At 41.5% G+C, this 19507-nt stretch overlaps 1 protein-coding gene across 4 annotated transcripts in view; it reads left to right on the plus strand.

Moving 5' to 3' along the window:
* opa1 (OPA1 mitochondrial dynamin like GTPase) overlaps positions 1–12515 on the plus strand; it is a 36098-nt gene extending 23583 nt beyond the window's left edge. For all 4 annotated transcript variants that reach the window (XM_019255009.2, XM_019255011.2, XM_019255010.2 and 1 more), the window contains 2 exons: positions 10155–10228; positions 10417–12515. In XM_019255009.2, coding sequence (XP_019110554.1) covers positions 10155–10219 — 65 coding nt within the window. In that variant the 3' untranslated portion in view covers positions 10220–10228; positions 10417–12515. The remainder of the gene's footprint in view (positions 1–10154; positions 10229–10416) is intronic.
* Positions 12516–19507: the final 6992 nt, after the last annotated feature.

Raw genomic sequence — 19507 nt, forward strand, 5'->3', positions numbered from 1 at the left:
GAAGTGTTTAATTTTTGTTTCTATGGAAACACTATGTATCTCACCTTGCTGGTTGTGGCACTTTTTTTGTTTTTTATGAAGGATTGATTTATATGAACACCCGGCCACCACACAACCTTTAAGAATAAGTTCACCATCATCACTGACGGCTCGTTGCCACCCATGAACGCAACAATCTGCCAGAATTATGGATTTCATCTTTTGTGTTGAGGCTGTTTGAGGGTTAAGGAACTAAAGGTGTCAAAGGTGCTCTCGAGAACACTGATAATGTGTGAAGTGCTTGCATGTTTGCACATGCACTCACTTTCTCCTTTCCCTTTCTCCTGCGTGGAAGCAGAATACAATAAAGCTCTGGTTGTCTGGGCTTGCTCACCGGAATGCCCTCTCAGCCTCACGCTCACTTTGTTTCCTTTCATCTCCTCCCCCTCCTCCTCCTTTGAGAAGCTTCCTCCAGAGTGATTAGTGAGGGCTCAACGAGAAGTGCTCCTCTGTAACGGATGACGTATCGTCCTAAGGTGTTGTGTGCACATGTGCCTGCTTTTAGGGGGGGAGAGAAGCATAGGCTGTCAGCACTCTGTCGTTGCTCTTGCACAGACCTTGCAGCTGGTTTATGTTTTCTATGTGGCTTTATAAGGACAAGTTCCCATCCTAGGTATCGACGCTTCTGTTGCTTTAGCTGCAGTGCTTTTTGGAAACTAGATTAATTTGATGTTATTAGCAACTGTTTAACTGTAAGATTAAAGACCCCCCCCAGGAAATGGGTCTGTCATCTCAGCATCTCAGGATCTTTCTTCATTTTTATTTTGAGTGAAGACAAACAAAACAACTTTTTATTTCAGTTGACAAAAAACTGAATGATGCATAATCTTATACAGCTACTACATGTGTATAAAATAGCAATTTCATCAGTTTTTCACTAAGGCCAGGAACACAAATTTCTGTCCTGCTGCTGAGACCACAGATCAAATCACAAATATTTTTCTGCCAGTGTTCTGACATATGCTTAGTGAAGTTACTATATTTTAGTACATGACCATGTTTGTGTGTCTGAAGGTTGACACAGGTTTTCACAGTTCACACTACAGCACAATCCAGTATTTTCCACCATTCAACTAGTCTGCATTTTGAAACATGGGGGTGGTTTTGTGCAGATAGTTGGCAGACTGTCTGCTCTTGTCTTGCGCTGCTCGTTAGTGACTTTTGCCCTTAGATGCACTCTTACTTCAATATGACCTTTTTTGAATTTGAATTACTTCACTTTGTTTTGCATCTCCATATACACATCATTCTAGTTTGTCTTTCTCTTTGCCTTGCTCCTTTATCTCTCCTCTCTCGGCTCCTAGCTTTTTATTCCATTCATTTTTTCCCCACCTTTATTCCTCTTCCTCCTACAATCTTTTTATCTCTGCATTAAACACACTAGTTAGTCAGCAGTGTTGCTCTGTAAACTAAAAAAGATTAGCAGTGATAGGTTTGTTTTTTCCCACGGTGGAGGAAACCTCAGACTGCAGAGTTACTGCCAAATGATCCATTTTCTCCCCGGGAGCATCAAATACACAAACAGTAGATCCACAGTTGTCATAACACTGGCACAGAGGAAGTTCCCCCTCCTTTATCTAATCTTGTCCCATTAATGTTGTGTGAAAGTGACTTCCAAAGTGAACGGGCTTGCAACTTCTTTTATTGCCAGGGACTGTAACATATTTGTAAATATCTGTTTCCATATCTTATGGCCGCTTTCTTAACCAACATTGTTGTATTGTTGCCTGCTTGTTTCTCTTTCGCTCAGTCATACATTTTCCTCTCTCCACTTTATTGTGCCTCACTACCTCTGACCATCTCATGCCTCTAACTTTACCCGTATCTCCTCACAAGATGAAGCGTAAGAAGCATGACTGATGTAAAGCATGTGGCATCTCTCTCTTTTCGTTGTTAGCCTTCACATCCGCTTTACGTCTCGCTCTGTCCCATTATCATAGTCCTCCTCTTTCTTTCTGTCTGTTGTATTATAGCTGTAGAAATCTGATTGGTCAACTAGACATTTAAAACATGATTAAATCAGCATGACTACACACCATCACTTCAGATATTCTGAAGTCAAATTGCCAGAGTGGATGAAAAACGTAGGCTATGTTACAATGTTGATTCAAAATGAATCGGTTTGTTGTTAATTTGGAGGATGAGAACAACATGAATCCAAGAAAAAAAAAGGTAGGTCTATGATCTACTGTTACGCTTTCTTGTAGCTGTTAAAGTAATATTTATAGAACAATTAAATCAACTTCATTCAGCAAATATAATTAATGGTGCTGTGAGATTGTTGCAAGATCTCCCTGTTAATCCAGGTGCATGCCTCCCTTGTGCGTTGCAAATTTGTTACAGCGGTGAAAATGTTGCTGAAAGGCCACACAGCAGCTAATAAATAAAAACATGTTGTGAATTTTGGAAATGATTACATCGATCTTCCTTCAATAAATTTAGATTTTTGGTTTTCACAATGCTCTGGAGTTTTAGAAAATGTTTAGATCACATGGAAACTCTGTTCAGCCTTGATGTTACATGATGCTCTGGCATCCTCCATCAGCTTTGCCGCTGAGGCAGTTTTGTGTTTATCTGTGGTTTTATTCAGTTTAGGAAATCCCACAATCTCTAGAAAACATTGACGTTTGCTCAAGTTGACTCAACAGGGACTAGGAATCGTCCCTGTTGCTAGGTCGTTATTAAAAGTCAGCCAGTTTGCTGGAGCAGTAAACTAGGTTCATTGCTTAGGAGTCTACTTATGTGTTTTTAGTGTGTTGCCATGTGTTTCCAGGGAAACAGAGATAACACCTGCAATAACATTTTTATTTTGAGAGGGGAGTTCCCCACATTATGAATACATTTTTGATGATATCTTTTATTTTGTTAATCGTTTTGGTAACCAGTTTATAACGTATTGCAAATGCCTCGCTCCTGACCAGATCCATTGTGCCAGTAATAACTGTGAAGCTCACCCTCTTCTGTAATATTACCTCACTCTGCTGCACACTGTCTATTTTAAAGCAGCAAAACACAGGAGTCTCTTTCATCTCTGCTTGTCTTCCTCTTCCTCCTTCATCTCGCTCCATCACAGCTTTAGCCAGCCACCTGCCCCCATTTACCAAAGTCATGACCTGCGTCTCTTTCCACTTTCCCATCATCCGTCTCTTCCCCCTTGTTCCCTCCCTGTCTCTCTTTCTTCCGGCCTTGATTCCGGTACATCCATCCGTCCTCTCATGTCAACAACCAGGAATGTTTTTCTATGACATGTGGCACAGACATATTGTACACAATCCAGCCTCTGATTAACAAGTGCTCAATAACACAGCTCTTGATCGCCAATCATTTGTTGAACCAGGCTTAGATGAACCACTACAGTCTCTTTGTTCAGTCGTTTATATTGACACACAATCAGTGATAATACTCCCGTATTTAAACATCCACCCAACGGCTAACTTTAAATTTGTTGATAACATGTAGACCACAGTGCTCATTACCAGATGTTAGCAGTGTTTTACAGTCTAGTTTACCATCTGCAGGTGATGTGGCTACTTCTAAATATCCTCCCCAGATACTAACTCAGGAAATAAATCCAGTTGACTAAGGAAAAAAGGGAATAATAAGTGTGTTTTTAGATGACAACCAATCAAGAGGCGATAATGGAAGTGGTGATAAAGAAATAAAACCACGAGGGAGAATGTGAATCCATTTTTCATTCTCCTCAGGGAGCGAGAGAGAGAGAGTGAGCAAGTGTGGGAAAATAGGAAAGAGAAGGAGGTGTGTGATGGGAGGGGAACTTCAGCAAGGCTTCTGTTCACATGTTTCCAGCATGGTGTGGCCACCAGGGACCCATTCCCACTGATCCTCCTGTCACTCACACACATGCACACACATACAAAGACCTGACATCAGATGCTGGTTAGGATGAGGTAATAGGAAAACCATATACTTCCTCTCTGTTAAAGGTTCCAAATGTAAACTTTAGGTTGGAATTTTCATTCATACAGCCCTAGGAGGTCAGTCCTTTGATTTATTGTTGTCTAGTTATTGCATATAATTTAGTTCTTCTTGATTATTAAACTATTGTGTGGCTAAGAATCTGTTGTCCAAATAAACTCAAAATATGTTCCCTGCATGCTGTTATGAAGGTAATGCAGAGCCTCTCTCTCGGCACATATCAAATCATTAATCATCAAAATATGATACCAGTCATTGTAGTGTATTATTTGATGTGAATTTAATGCACGTTTTCCAGTGTAGTAATGTTATCTTTATCAGGTCATTTGGCACTTGTTTTGACGCACCAGTCCACCTTTGCAAGTTAAACACCTGCTGTCCGGTGACTCCAGCCTATGGGCCTGAACAGGCCTTTGGTCGAGGAATTCAAAGGAATTCCAGGTGCATCAGCTGTCTCTTCAGTGTTATATGGATGTGATGGTGTGTGGGGTCCAGAGCAGCTGCAAACACGTATTTACCTGAGGGCAGCAGTGAGCTGGCCTGTCTTATCGCTGTCTGTTGTCTTCTTTGATCGGCCTGGTTTGGGGTCAACGCCATGTCAAGAAGGGACTGAGAGAAGGTGATTAAAAGCAATGTTTTTTTTTGCGTGTGCTCACTCCAGAGTTCAGCATTAATTCACTTGGTCCACACACCTGTGGCTGATTCAGCAAAGGGGAGTTCCTCTGAGGGATTATGACAGGATCTAAGTTTAAACCAGACTTGTCAGCCTACTACTGAGTACTCCAGATTGATTGCCACTTAGCCTCAGCACAGGGCTCCATTTAACTGCAAAAGGTGAGTCTCAAAAAAACTCCGACCCCTGGCTTTCTGTGATTTACACTATGTCGTAAGTCATAAGCACAGCAGCAACCTCCATGGCTGTGAAGTGACGGTCAACGTGGGAGTGCCAAAAACTGCAATTCTTCGAACGGCTGGCTGGCTACAAAACGAGTCAATCTCCATAAGCCCTTGATTTAAAATATCTGACATCCCAGCTGAAATAAACATGTTGCAGCCACGTACAAAAAAAACGTCTCTGTAACTGTTTTCCCCATCCATGACAACTGTATTAGGGGTGATTTCTAATATAACTGAGCTGCTCAAATTATATTAAGAGCTTGGCCGTTTTGATTGACAGGTAGATGCTGTCATAGATGACTTGCTTGAGCAACTCTACCCACACTCTTTGGCCATTATTGGATCAATGGGGAGCCTGTAGAGGCAGGAGCACAAAGATGGCGACTGCCAGAGCCACCACACTGAGCTTTACAACAGCTCTTCAAAAACCTATGGCGTCATGGATACTATGTCCATGTTTTATATAGGCTATGGTCATAAGTAGACTTACTGTCCTGAGACCTGTTCATTTTTAAGAATGGGTATTGTGAAGTAACAATGGCTGTTTACCGCTAGTCTGAGTTTGCTACTGTCGCATCGGCATCATTTACAATTACTTTTGTATCTCTTCCCATCAGGCCTGGAGCTAATTCCACACCCACTCCTCATCTTTATAACCCCCTGCACTAAAATCATCTAAAATGTCTGGCCCTTCAAAGGCACAAGCAATGCTGGACAATAAAACCTGCATGTCACCTGGCTCTCTCAAAGGATTTTTCCTTGCATTTTGCTGTTTTTGTTTAGTCTGCCCTCTGGCTGACCACAAGCTTTGACCAGGTCAGACTTGTGTATGTCATTCCCCAGGTTGGACTGCTCTCTCCCAGGCATCTGTTTTCTAGATAAGAGCCATGAGTGCAAGGGCTGATTCACTGCTCTGTCACTGACATGGCGTTTGGGCCGTCGACATCCCCTCTCTCCCTTGGTCCATGTCTCCCATGGCCCAAGTTTTATAGCTTGACAATCCAGATTTAGTGACAAATCAAGCAGCATGCTCAGGGAAAAGGCCTTTCTGTTTGTTACATTAAGAGATCGGCTTTCAAAGAAGGAAGCAGCAGAGCGTTTAAACGTTCAGTGTCCCCACCTACACTGTGACCCTGGCAGTCATGAGGTATAAAAAAAGTTTCCTCATGAATGATGACAGGTTGGGACAGGAACCAAACCCTCCACCCCGGTCTCATGAGTGACCATACTGTGAGCTGCTGCTTGGCTGTCAGTTGAAAATTTTAAGAGCAGCATACTAGAGCAGCTCCAACCTTGGCACCAAACCTCGTCCGCTGAAATCTTTCTGTTGCCACTTTTTCATAACAGCCACCTTTTCTTTACAGAAGAGTGGCCATCTCCCATAGTAAGAGGATTAGTTTTTTATTTTTTTCGGTCTCACAGTACGTTACAGGCCTCCCTGTCCTCTCCCTCTCATCCTTTACTCTCCTCTGTTCTCCCTCTCCTCTGTATTGGCTACTTGTCCGGCAGGACCAGGCAGTTTCACAGTCTAATTACAGGTCAATTAAAGGCTTTGTGGCTCAGCCCTCCTTCTGCCAGCGCTTCGGCCGTAGCAGGCTTAGGGGACTCTACAGAGTGAGAGTGAATGAGATATCATTTCATGTGGAGATCAGCCGAAAGGCCTTGAAAGAGAGGATTGGGGGGAAATGCTCCCCTCTCTCTCGTCCTCTCTCTCTCTCACTCTCCCTCACTCTCTCTCAATGGGCAAGAGTCCCTCCACCCTCGCCAGCCCACACAACACCCAGCATCTTAAAGAAGGGGCCTCTGGGATAGAGGCCAGAGGATTATGGGAATATTCATGACCAGATAAAGGGGTGAGCGGTTGAATGACTGTGTTTTGGGGCTCATCTCTTAGGTAAACAAGGGCCTAAATGGAGTTTTAGATTGCTACTCCCACTGCTGCTCAGTGAGGAACAGGCAATGGTGACTCTGTCCGCTGGGTTTTTTTGTTGCATTTCCACAGGATGGTGAAAAGAAAGCCTTGTTGTGGCCTCTTGCTGCTGTCTTTTGGTGGCAAACAGATGGTACTGGGGGAAATAAATATCTGTTTCTCACCGTTTTTACCCACAGAATATTGGCTTTTCTGAAAGATGTCATTCACATTCACTGGTGGCCTCCTGGGCTCCTAAAAGCTGCTGAAGGCTCATTTTAAAGTCATTAAGCATCCCGCTGGAAGGGAATTGTTGATGGGTTCGCCGTCTTCTTTTCAAAATGTCATCGTGGAACTCGCAGGTAGCCAAGCTACACAGTATTATTGAGGACACAGGAGGTTTCGTGGTCTAGGTCCTACTACTGTTTGGAAAGTTGTTTGCAGTACCGTTGAAACCAGGAAGTCCAGTTTCAGTCCAGAGGTTTGAGGGCATTATCAGACATCAAATCACTGTTCAGGAGTTTAAAGTATGACAAAGAAGGCTTTTTGCACTCTAGAAAGTCATCATGGCAGCAATTATTTTGTTCTTCTTCATTACCATTGGTCAGGCAAGTGGTGGAAACAAGAAATCTTTGTAATGTTTTTCTTGCTACAGGCCCTGTGGCCCAAGGTTCAGAGTGTATTGTGTGAATTTTGAACTGTATAAATGTTTTAACTTGACTTTACAGGAGCTGTAAAGTACAACCACAGTCTGCTCTGCGCTTTATTGAAGCTCGGCATCAATGACGGGTTTCATTTGCCTCGGCAGCAGGTGTGAAGAAAAGTGATTTTCACCCTCCCACAATAAGCTTTTCCAGCCAATCTGGGGAATTAAACCTGTGTCTTTTCTTATCGCAAGCCCTCTAATCTAACCACTAGACCACTGTAGCCCCCAGCGATTTAGCTGAGCCTGTTGTCTCTGCCCAACAGTTGGCAGGATCCTTAATGTTTGACCCATGTTAAGCGGCCTGCGATCTGAAACACTGCGGCTCCACAGCGAAACTTATCATCAGCCACATCTAAACCCAGTTAGAGGCTTTGAAGCTTGAGCCAGGGGATTTCCCATGTTTTGATGATCTGACAGTCGATGCCCTACTCTCCTCACACCAACCAAAACTCCACCCCCTTGTACCTCACTTATCTTTCTCCTCAGGTCCGACAGATGTTGGTAATCCAGCTCTGATTGGCCTGGATAGAGTTATGTTGTCCTGTGGTCAGGGCACACAGCCCACGCGGCTGAACTATGTCAGTTGCCGTTGAGTTGTACCCTACAGTAGGCTGTGTGTTGGAATAGCGAACCGCAGGGTTATGTTTCATTCAGCCCCACACCTGCTGCAGCAACTTGTCAGCATGCCCCTCGACAGGCCCCCTTAATGCCTCCATTAGGTGTTGTAATCTCCACCTAACGCCCTGCCATTTTGCTTCAGTGTGTTAACAGAGTATCAAAGGCTGGGGATTTTTTTTTTCTGCCACCTGCCAGCAGTGTGTGTAGGAAGGTGAAAAGAGGTGGAGGTGGCATGACTGTACAGCTCTTGCTGTTTTTTTCGAGACATTAGGGTGGTTCTGTGCCCTGATCTTTCAGGGCAAAGCTTTTCTGCCTGTCAGTTCATTTTTCTCAGTTGATGTCTACCTGTAGGTGTGTGTGCGTGCGTGTATGTGTGTGTGTGTGTGTGTGTTTGAGCACCTCTTGTGTTAACCAGCACTTCTGCTAGTGTTTCAAGATGTCTGTGGGGGTGTGCCTGCATCTCTCGCGACCGTGTGCTATTCATTTGTCATGAATAGGATACCTCAGCAGCCGTGCTCCCATCAAAAGGGGGCTGCACACAAGCCCCCGAGTACGATATTAAGTTTCACTCCAAAGCACGCACCTTTGTGCCGACCTGAAATGGACACTTAGACACACTGTTGCACTGAGTTCTAAAACCACAATGATTTATCTTCCTGAAAATGGACAAGTCTTTTTAAAACTGTTTTCATTGGGCTTCCTTCATAGAAAAACTATCGACAATAGGTCGCCTATTGGATCTCGTGTGGCTGATTGATCAACATGGAGCAGTGCGAGTTTGTTCTTCAGAGCCCATGTTTGAGTTTGTGCTTGGGGGAGATCCAGCCAGATTAGTGAGGGTGACGGGGAAGCTGGAGAGCCAGCCAGGCCTGGAGGTGCAGCTGGCACTGGGAGCCACAGCTTCCTTTTCTCTGTGTTGGCCCACAGACTTCCTACAGCCACTGTTTAATCAGCGATTAAGACTGCTTTAGACGGCTCGCTCATCTCGTGTGACAGTACATGTTGGGTGGAAGGATTGCTCGTCTTATGCAGTCTTTTCACAATAGGAGTGTTATCATGAAAAGAGGTGACTGACTGTTTTTCCAGTAGATTCCCCCTCTTTCATGTGAAATGTTGTTGTTATGGTATCCCCTTCTGTCCATTAGCGACGTGCCCGTGAGGTACATAGCATGAAAAGGGGAGGGTGGGAGCTTTGATGTGGTCTATCCTAACTGGGAAAGGGTACACAAGCCTTCACCATCAGATGTGTGAAGGAGGTCTGCCTTGAGGTTTGGCTGTCACTGTCAGGGGGGACCATCTGGTGTTTTGGTGAAAAATGTGGGGGAATTTCCACCTGCACAGATATACGGTAGGGATGGGAATATTGTTGAAGTGTTTTCTCTGTTTAAAGCACAGATTTATGACCTGCCACCCATCCTGTTGTTGCTCTGCTTCATTATATTTTAGTGAATTACTAAAGCAGCAAAGAAAAATGACACATCACACTGTCATCATTCAGTTTCACCTTGTTTGTTTCACACTGTAGTTAGAATTGTTCTGGGCTGCAACTAATAATTATGTAAATTATCAATAACAATTACTTTTCTAATGATTGATTCATTTTTTTTAATCTGTATTATGTTTAGGAAATGGTTTCTTAAATTGTACCAAAACTCGTCTTACTAAAGCTGCGACCAGTGATTATTTTCTAACAATATTTTCTGGGTTAATCATTTAATTATATAATCTATGATACACAAAACTTTACATATAAAATAGTCAAATGTACATGTCCAAAATCAAAATATGTTTACAATGATTTAAAACTCAGAAAAGCAGCAAATCCTCACATTCGAGAAGCTGAAAGCAGAGCATGTTGGAATTTTCTATTTGAAAAATGATGACTCAATCACTAAAGTAGTTGCTGATTCATTTTCTGTCATCACATATTTAATTCATTTAATCGGTTATTTGAATTGTTGCCAATTTCCTGTTGGTATTTTTGCGTCAGTATTTTGCTCATTTATCAGGAGGTTGACTAACCAACTGACTTTGTGTGCTTCTCTGCAGAGAAAGTTCGTGAGATCCAGGAAAAACTTGAAGCCTTCATAGAAGCTCTTCACAAGGAAAAATAAGAGAACCAGGTATTTGTCTTTGTACTACATCAATCAATCAATAGAATTAATATTGGATTATGAATTGAACAATTGTTGAATGAATGTTCAGATTGGTGGAAGAAGATCCTAAGTCTGTGCTGTCTGTCTGAAAATGGTAACTCTGCTTTATGTACTGTTCATCTGATCGGTTGTTCCTTCTCCTGTTTTCTTTACAGAACTATTGAAAGTAAATTTGTGGATCACAAGAGAGAAATGCACTGAACAAGGACAACTAGATCTGTAAATGACCGCCATCACCCGCTGGCCCTGCCCCATCACTCGCCTGATTTTAATACCCCCCCGTTTGAATGCTTCCTGTCCCCTTTTGATGCTGATGGAAAGATGGACCTGAACAGAACGACAAGATGGAGGAACAGTTTTCTTTCTCTGATTTTCCTTTATTTTTCTTTTCTCTTTTTGTCTTGTGAACTGTCCTGAGTTAACGGGGGGACTTCTGCACAGGAGCCCAACACCGTCAGATCAGGAGGAAAATGAGAAGCTTGCACAGTGTTGTCAGACATCTCACTACTCATTTTCAATAAATGAGGATTGTGTACATGTTTATCTTCCCATTTTTTAAAATTTATTTATTTCTCTCTTTTTTTTTTTTTTTTTTTTTTTGCAGCTGAAGGTGTCTGTATATGTGTGATAATAGGAGTGTGTCTTCACTAAACTCTTGGAAACACCATCACTGCTGTTCCCAACAGGTGAATACCCTGGATTTGATACCTTTATCTCACCTGGTGCTCCTAAAATACGCCATGATACCTACAGTACCTGGTACCTTGAGGATTTACCTCTGTTTACCAGTTTAGTCGTTTTTTTGTTGCACTTAGGATCCAAAGCACTTAAGTTATGTCTCTAAGTTGCAGCTGTACTCTACATTTTCGCTACATGTACCCCTGAATGAGACGCATTCTCACCTCGAATTTATAATCATAGAAATTAACCTAGTAGTACCTGGTCCAATATGCAGCTTCCCTCCCTTCATTGTAACACAATAAGAACAGCCACTGATTAACAGGATGTGATTAGCTCTGGAGGTGTTAAAGACAATATTATGTATAGATTTATTTCTTTTTTTGACCTAATGGGGTTTATTTGACAAAAATACTATGTATGGCTGCCAAATGCATAGAACTTACTTTTTGTTTGTTTTTGTCTATGTGTGTGTGTGATGTTTGCACATCCATCATTTTATGTTAAGATTTCATCAATAGCCAATTGACAGATAATACAACATCCAAAAAATAAATACATTAAAGGGCACCCACTTGATAGAATTTATGTTTAATTATGAAAATATAATTAAACATAAATATAGACACATTATTAAACTGAGGGCTGCAGTTTTAAAACATACATTAAATTCACATGAAACAGTTTAGAGCTACATTTCATTTGGTTTTGACATTATCTGTCAGTTGTTTTGCTCAGTCTGTATATTGGGCTTTAGTCCTTTCATTTTTACTATCTAGTCCATCTTGACCAGTTGCTCCAGGTAGACGTGGGTAGGTAGGTTTCCATCTGCACCGGGTTCGATGTCCTCTGTTTATTTGGCACGTCAGTTATGTCTCCGTACATCTGCACAGCACAGATACACTTGTTCTTACCCACTCTTCTTTCTCTCCTGTCAGCAATCCAATGATTGCTAAAATCTCTTGCTGCTTTGGGGATAAACTCAAACATAAAAGTAGGTGTGTCCCTTTGTAAATGAACAGAAATTGTTCTTAGTTAAGACTTGAGAGAAAAGCGAAATATGTAACATCCATGTAGGCCATTTTAAACAGAATATGTACACTTTTGTCAACTCACTGATTCTTCTGTAAGTCACTGTCCAGGGCCAGGTGTTTTCTCACTGTTCCTTGTCTCGTGCTTCTTCCTCATTCTCACCACTTACCTCCACTCTCTGTGCACCTCCATCATTTGAACTCTTCTGCTCACCCCTATAGACATCATTCTACCTAGCTTGAAACAGTGATGTTTGACTGAAATTTGGGTGAGAGACTGTTTCATTCATTCATTCATTCATGTGTATATGGGTATAAATATATAATATGCCGTGCATTCTGTACAGGTACAGTTAATGGGAAGCCATGGAGACACTATCATGTACAGCACGTGTATGCAGTGTGTATCAGAAAGTTGGTTAAAAAAATGTTTTACGTTGTAGAAAGTAATGTTTGCATGGTGTACCCCATCAGATGTGCTTTATTTATTAAATTTGTGTTAAAAAGAAAAACAATTAAATAAAATTGACAAATAAAAAAAGACCTTTTTATGATGTGTGCAGCCTGTCCGGTCACAGTCAGTGTTAAACCCATTTGCACATTTGAAGTCGACTGCTGTTGAGTGCGTTGTCAACCAACTCGATATTAGCAGTATCTGCTTTCTTTGATTGTTGCCGTCAACGTTGTCTGTTTAACTGAACCTCTAGCCAGCGAGAAGCTCCAATAAACTAAAGAAAGTCTCTTCTCAAGGTCCATTTAGTAGCTCTTGTTTAGCTTTGTCCTGTATGGTCTCTGTTAACAGATGGATTTTGCCCAGTATCATCAAAATGTTTTCAAATCTTCATTTTTCCCTGAGCACATTAACAGCTTCGTGTCCATGTCCAGTTTCAAAGCTGAGATTTAAAGATCACTCTTGACCTTGAAAGTTGAGTTGAAAAACAGTAACACGTCAACATATAAAGTCCTACAAATGCTCAGGAAAAAAATAAATAAGATTGGAATATCCACATTTTCATGACAGCTTGGCACACTCCATCTACTGATGGACATCATGCGGTATGATTTGAAATTACCAAAACAACTACAAAATGGAAGTTGTGGTAAGATTGTTTTATCAACTGTTGTTTCCAAAGTCATGAATGAACATTAAACTCATAATACAACAAGACAAATGCTAACATGCACACAAAGATATCAGAAAATCAGAAATACTTTATTAATCCCTGCAGGGAAATTGTTTTTGTTACAACAGCTCCCAAATGGTAAGTGAGATAGTAATTAATGGCAAGAAAATAAAACTTTAACCCTATACGCCTATACAATATCCTATTTTAACACTATATACGCACTATATACACATGTATAAATAGATAAATAAAACCAGTGACAGTAAAATAAAAACCAAGTAACAGTGAACTATACAATATGTAAATCTCAAACCTTGTAAAGAATTTAGTCTTTGAGAGACTGTACACAGAATACACTGGTTGTTAAAGTGCAGTATGCATGTGTGGCAGATTTCACTTATGCATTGCACAAGCCAGATAAACTGGCCATTCAACAGCTATATTAACTGCTTGCCATGTTCATCTTGTGTTAGCATGTCGACATTTGTTAATTAGCACTAAACAAAAAAAGCTAAGTTTATCAGCTTCGATGCGTTGTTTCACACTCCTCCTTGGAGAGTAGTGTTGCATATACATGGTCCTACAGCTGGCTGCTTCTGGATGCAGTGACCTGTGTGCTGATGTGAGAGGCCTCTGCCCCAGGTCTGGGCAAACCCTCAGAGTATTTAACTCTGCAGGCTGTTATCTCAACCCAGAGCAGGCAGAAGACATGTCCCAGCCTGAGGCAGCAGCTAGGGAGAGGCAGGCAGGCAGCTGAGGGCCTAACTGATTAATAAGTCAAAGTCCAGAGGTCCTCCACTCCTGGGCATCCTCTCTTCTTTCACAAGAGCCTGGTTGTTACTTCATCTCCACATCGCTCAAAGGCCAGTGCAGTGGGGAGATGGATGCTCACTACCATCACCTGAGGCTTTACACATGGAGATAACTGCCTCACATCAACTCTGTTTTCTGGTGTGGCTATTATATTCCCCTGTTTTCTTAAAAACAAGGGAAAAGAGTGAAAAACGCCTAATGACTTTGTAGCAGCCTTGAAAAGAAAAGGGGGAAAAGTCAACCTTCTAGCTGAAGGCCTTTGTGCTATCAGATAGCCACGTTCTGGGAGGAGGGAGGCCGTCAGGGACAAACTATACACCATTAGCATCTGCAAAGGCCGTCACGTTGACTAATAGCCAGAGCCACAACGGCACAGTGGTTCAGTTTGTGTTTTCCCTCAATCCCCTTTATGCTGGTGACACAAAAGCAGCCGGGCCAGACCTTTCAAATATGCCACAGCAGCGGACATGCACAAAGCTTCATTTCTAGTCTTTCTTAAGAAAAAGAAAGGGCGGATCTTGTTGCTTCGTTTTTTGTATTTTTTTTTTTTTTAATCCCCCACCTCATCACACAGACACATTCTGGGTCTTTTGGCAGGGGGTGTGGTGGGTCGGTATATGATGAAAACGCTGAATAAGTCTAAGAAAAGGGCAATAAATTGTGGGGATGGGCGTTTTTTTGGCAGAAGCAGCAGTGTTAGCATTTGTTTGCCTTCTTGTTGGCGATGCTGGCTTTGTTCTCGTCTTTCTGTTCCCTCTGTTATGGACCTGTCGGTTGAGGTTGTGGGAGAGGCAGAGATTCTGGCAACCCGATTAACGTACATTGCTGTCAACCGATGGGATCCTGGCTCAGATTTGCTCTTTGGTGCTGCACGGCTGCTTTAAAGCATCCTCAGGTGGACAAGTCCACTTTAAACAAATAAATAAATTGTCTCTTGTTGGTCTTCAGATCATCCAGTGTGGCCTTTGTTGTTTTTCTTCATTAATTGTGTGTAAATATGAGATATTTGATACAAATTACTGATTAAAGGACCAATAACATATTTTCTCAATCAGCTTCTTATTCTAGACAATTCAATCTATTTTCATTATTTCATGAGGGAATTTCTGTGTTTTGGGTTTTGTCTGAGCCTTTCTCACATATTTAAAGTGGGACTGATTTGTTGTTGGATAAAGGTGATGTCACGTATATCTATGCACCACCATCAGTTTAGTAGTCTTTGAATGAAAATATCATTTGTGAATCATGCAGAAGCAGAATAATGCAATTTTTGTGTGTCAAACTTTTCATGAACAGCAAATAATAGTTTTATTTATAACTTTAGTTTTGATTGTTGCATATTTAATAATGAATATTCAATTTCATAGAGAAAAGGGCCCTCAGATAAATGTTTTGGAAGATTTACTATAACTAAAATAACTAAAACTCTGTTATTTTAAATACTGCGGCTGTGTCATGGCTTTTAATATTGCTTGCTTTTATCAAAGGAATGAACCAGATTTAAACTTGATTTCCTTTTCTAATTACTATTTTGCATGCATGCACAGTAAACCTATCACCTATTGTTATTCTTTTTTTTTCTTTTCTGTGTGTAATGACAATTGAAGCACTATGACCCAGTTCAGTTTTTTATTTTTGACAGTAAAAGAAAGAGCACTTGATCAGTGAATGGGTTTGGGACACTGACCATAACAAATATGAGACTGTCTGACTCTCAGGACACAAGAGACACTGTATAATATTTGAGGAGACACATAAAAGACACTGATTTGGCCTCTGAGAGTCACTTATCAGCACTTCAGTCAACAAGTGCAGATAAATACAGTGGATGTAAATCTAACACTTTTGCGCCCCGGGAGGCAAACTGCTGCTGTTGAGTCACCAGTGATGAATCTTATCAGAGGTTTGTTGAAGCAACAGGCTTCCTTCTCCGTTTCAGCTAACAAAACCTTCTACTGTCCCCGGGGCCCACTGCTTTCTGCCCTGCAGAGAATAGCGTCACAATTGGCCTTTGTGTTCATTATGTTAGAGGCATCTTCCCATTGCGCTGTGGGGTCCATTCCAATGCTGAATTAGGCCCATGGGGATTTTAGCCAAGTCACAAAGGTCAGTGACCCTTCTTGTCACACCCCTAACACACACATATACAGAGAGCCCTGTTCGTATTCTGCGTGAGCTATAAATTATGGCAGCACTCAGTGCTTAAATGTTCGGAATTGAAGGAGCCTCGACCGTGTGAATCCTGTGGTGGTCCTGTATCTAGTGTGTGTGTGTGTGTGTGTGTGTGTGTGTGTGTGTGTGTGTGTGTTTCTACAGGGGTGGCGGGGCAGAGGACCACTGCATGTTCTCACCATTCATGCCATAAAATGACCTCATCGTCTCACGGCACGGGACGTCATAAATGAATCATCCCATTGTGGAAGCAAACGGCCTCCATTAATAAATCCCTGATGGTGGATGTATATTTTCCGACTAATCCCCAAAGATGCAGGGTGTCCGCTCACACATAAGGTCGCCCACCACACAAAAAACAAACACAAGACCTGAACTGTCATCACACCACTGCTTAAAATTTACCCACACATAAGAATTATTGTTTGGTAATTAGCGTGAACAGCCGAAACCATCACGAAGGGTATTCTTCTCAAATTCCTGGACTACTGAATTGGATCCTGTCATACAGTATGTGTCCTAGAAAGCTGACTTCTGTTTTTTTAATACATAAGGAAAGGATCCCACACATTGTCTGCAGATTACATTACATTTTATTGACGAAACCGGTAAAGTTTCTGATGAGGATCCTCCACAAAAGTGTTTCGTCAGTAGGATCCAGCAGCAAACAGTTTGCAGGATCCACTCTCATTTTTCCCCTTAGGTTGCTTCTCCTATAAACCTATCCCTAAAATAATTCAGAATTTATCTTTGATGCCACGACAGAAAAGTAAAGTCATTTCTGCTGCTAATCTAATATTAGCACACAGAACTAAGCACAAATAAAAACTGATTTGATTTTATTTTGGTCACAGACAAAAAATACTGTCACTAAGATATGCTAGAAACGAGAAAGTGTAGATACTAAAACATGCGTTATTATTTTTATATTATTTTTTATGAGTTCATATTGAATCAGTTATTAGTTACATCCCACAAGCGTCAGATGTCAAAAAGAAGTGAGTCTGCAGTGTGAACATTATCATAAAGACAGTCTTACAGGAATTTGGTTTAAGGCTTTCCCAAGATGATGGGTAAAGTGTGACTGCAACAGTTGGTGAAGAAATGAAAGGATTGTGTGTGTGTAACAAGAGAGGGGTGGGAACTTTTCTCTGCAGAAGGGAGTTATGCAAAGTTGCCATGGAAAAAGTGATCGTCGCACAAACTGTTTCTTAATCGAGTGGAGGTCTTAGGGAGAGAGGGAGGGACTCTGAGCTTTTAGCACAAGAAGCGGCTCTGGGTTTGCATGGACTTAGTGGGATTATGTGAGCATTCATGGCAACCAGTGAGGCCAGCAGGTGAGGTCTGGGCTCAGCTGCCTTAGCCTTTAGGTAAACACAGAGAAGGGTTGCCAGATCCTGGCTGTGTTGCCAGGCTGAAATTGTATCTGTCCACACTACTTACGTCAGTCAGGCTGATCTGTGTCCTTCTGCAGGGTGGCACTGACAGGGGGCTGCACTTGTTTCTGGATGGGGGGTGCTGAGGACCGGCTTTCATCGTCTAAGTGCCACAGTGAGACCGGACCAAAAACGGTCTGGTGACATTACTTGACTGGCCATCAATAGTATCTTAGCAGGCGCTAAAACCAAAAGCAAACACAAAGTGAGCCTGAGTGTGAATGTTTGAGGCGATGCTCTGTAGCATTGTGCGTTAAAGCAGAGCAGAAATGCCAACAGGCCTGGTAAAGTGATCAAGTCTGTGAGCTTTTTCAGGAAATCCTGATCTGATTTTCACTGAGCTTATACTTTTAATTAGATTTGCATTTCATAACAAGTCTGTTTTACATGCGTTCTCAGAGTTAAATGGTAAAACTGGCTTATCTGAAAGAATAGTTTAGTGTTTTCACAGAATACTACGGTTTCAACCCGCCTGACATCATGTAAGATTAAGACGAGGGAATTGCCACGTTACATATTAAGTGGTGTCAGGAATTTTGGCACATTTGCTTCACACACACAAGGAATGGTGTCTTTCACATGACCTCTGTACGAATAAAAGTTGGAAATAAGATAAGAGGAGACTTAAGAAGGTGTCGAACTGAATGAAGAACAGCTCAGAGAGGGTATAGTTCAGGAAATTGAACAATGCATATCCAGAGAACATACTGATTTACTGATGTAACACATGGAGGAATAAAAGTGAGTAGCCGTATGAATGTTTAGAACTAAATTTTTGTAGTCATCAGTGTGTGTAACTTTTAGTGCCATCCCTCCTGACATTGTTCCTCTAACCCAGGTCACACAGAATGTGAGCTCGTAGCCTTTTGTGGGGTTTATTGTTCCTTCGTACATATTGTAAAACTAAACTAAACTTTTAAAGTAACTCTGTGGCATCCTATCATGTCATCGTTCTGCTCCTCCTCCGCTGCAGCCTCTATGTTTGTTCACCTGCAGGTCAGTCGTGTCCGGCCTAAAAGGCCACCGCTTCGCCCCACTGACCTCCTGACCTCCTGCAGCCTCCACACGCCTCCTCTCTGGACCAGCAAATATTGAACCAGTCAGTCAGGGTTTCTCTGCTGCCCACTGAGTGTTTGACTGTTGCTAGAGAACGGTCTTACCACTATTGGACAACAGCAACAGCAGGCCAGGGCATGCCTGTGTGTGTGTTTGTATGTGTGTGTGTCTGAGACTTTAAGCATGGGCTGCACTGACTGGAATTAACTATAAACCTGGATTAAATTGTTGTTTATCTTATCATTCTATTACATTATAACTTTGAACCTAGTATTGAAGAAAACAAGCCTCATCTGAAACCTTAATTTATGTGTCAGATTAGTCCAAACTTTAACATGATCATACTGTGATCAATGATTTCCCTTCATATGTGACAGTTACATTTAAAGTTAAGTTAAGTTAGGTTAACCTTTTTATTACACTTACGAATCCAGAATTATTGCTTTAGGACTAGGTCAACTAAAATATGTTATGTTATAATCCTTATTTTAAGGATAAGTTTTCAGTATGCAGGGTGTTCACACTGAAAAAAGTATGGCAGACACGGAAAATAATATTCATAACTATGTTTTCATCAGTGTATAATTGTGTTGTTTTTGTTACCTATATATCTAGGTCCTCTTCATAGAGTCTCCCATGTCTCTACAGCAGCCCAGGATGGACAAACTGCACATATGCCTATCAGGTTTAATTACAACTTTGGCTCCTACACACATGTTCTCCATAGTTTCTTTATGCTAGAAAGGAGGGGGTGAAGGGAAAGGGTTGCACTTAGCAATGTACAAGGGAAATAGAAGAGCTGTTCAAAATAAATAAATAAATGAAGTCTAAATACTGCTCCTGGAAGATTGCTGAAAACAAAACAAAAACCCCAAAAAATTAACCTTTCAAAAATGTTTTGCTTTGTTTTTGTAGAGATGTTTTCTAAGAATT

The sequence above is a fragment of the Larimichthys crocea genome, chromosome XVII (genome assembly GCF_000972845.2).
Source record: "Larimichthys crocea isolate SSNF chromosome XVII, L_crocea_2.0, whole genome shotgun sequence".
Classification (NCBI taxonomy): Eukaryota; Metazoa; Chordata; class Actinopteri; family Sciaenidae; genus Larimichthys; species Larimichthys crocea.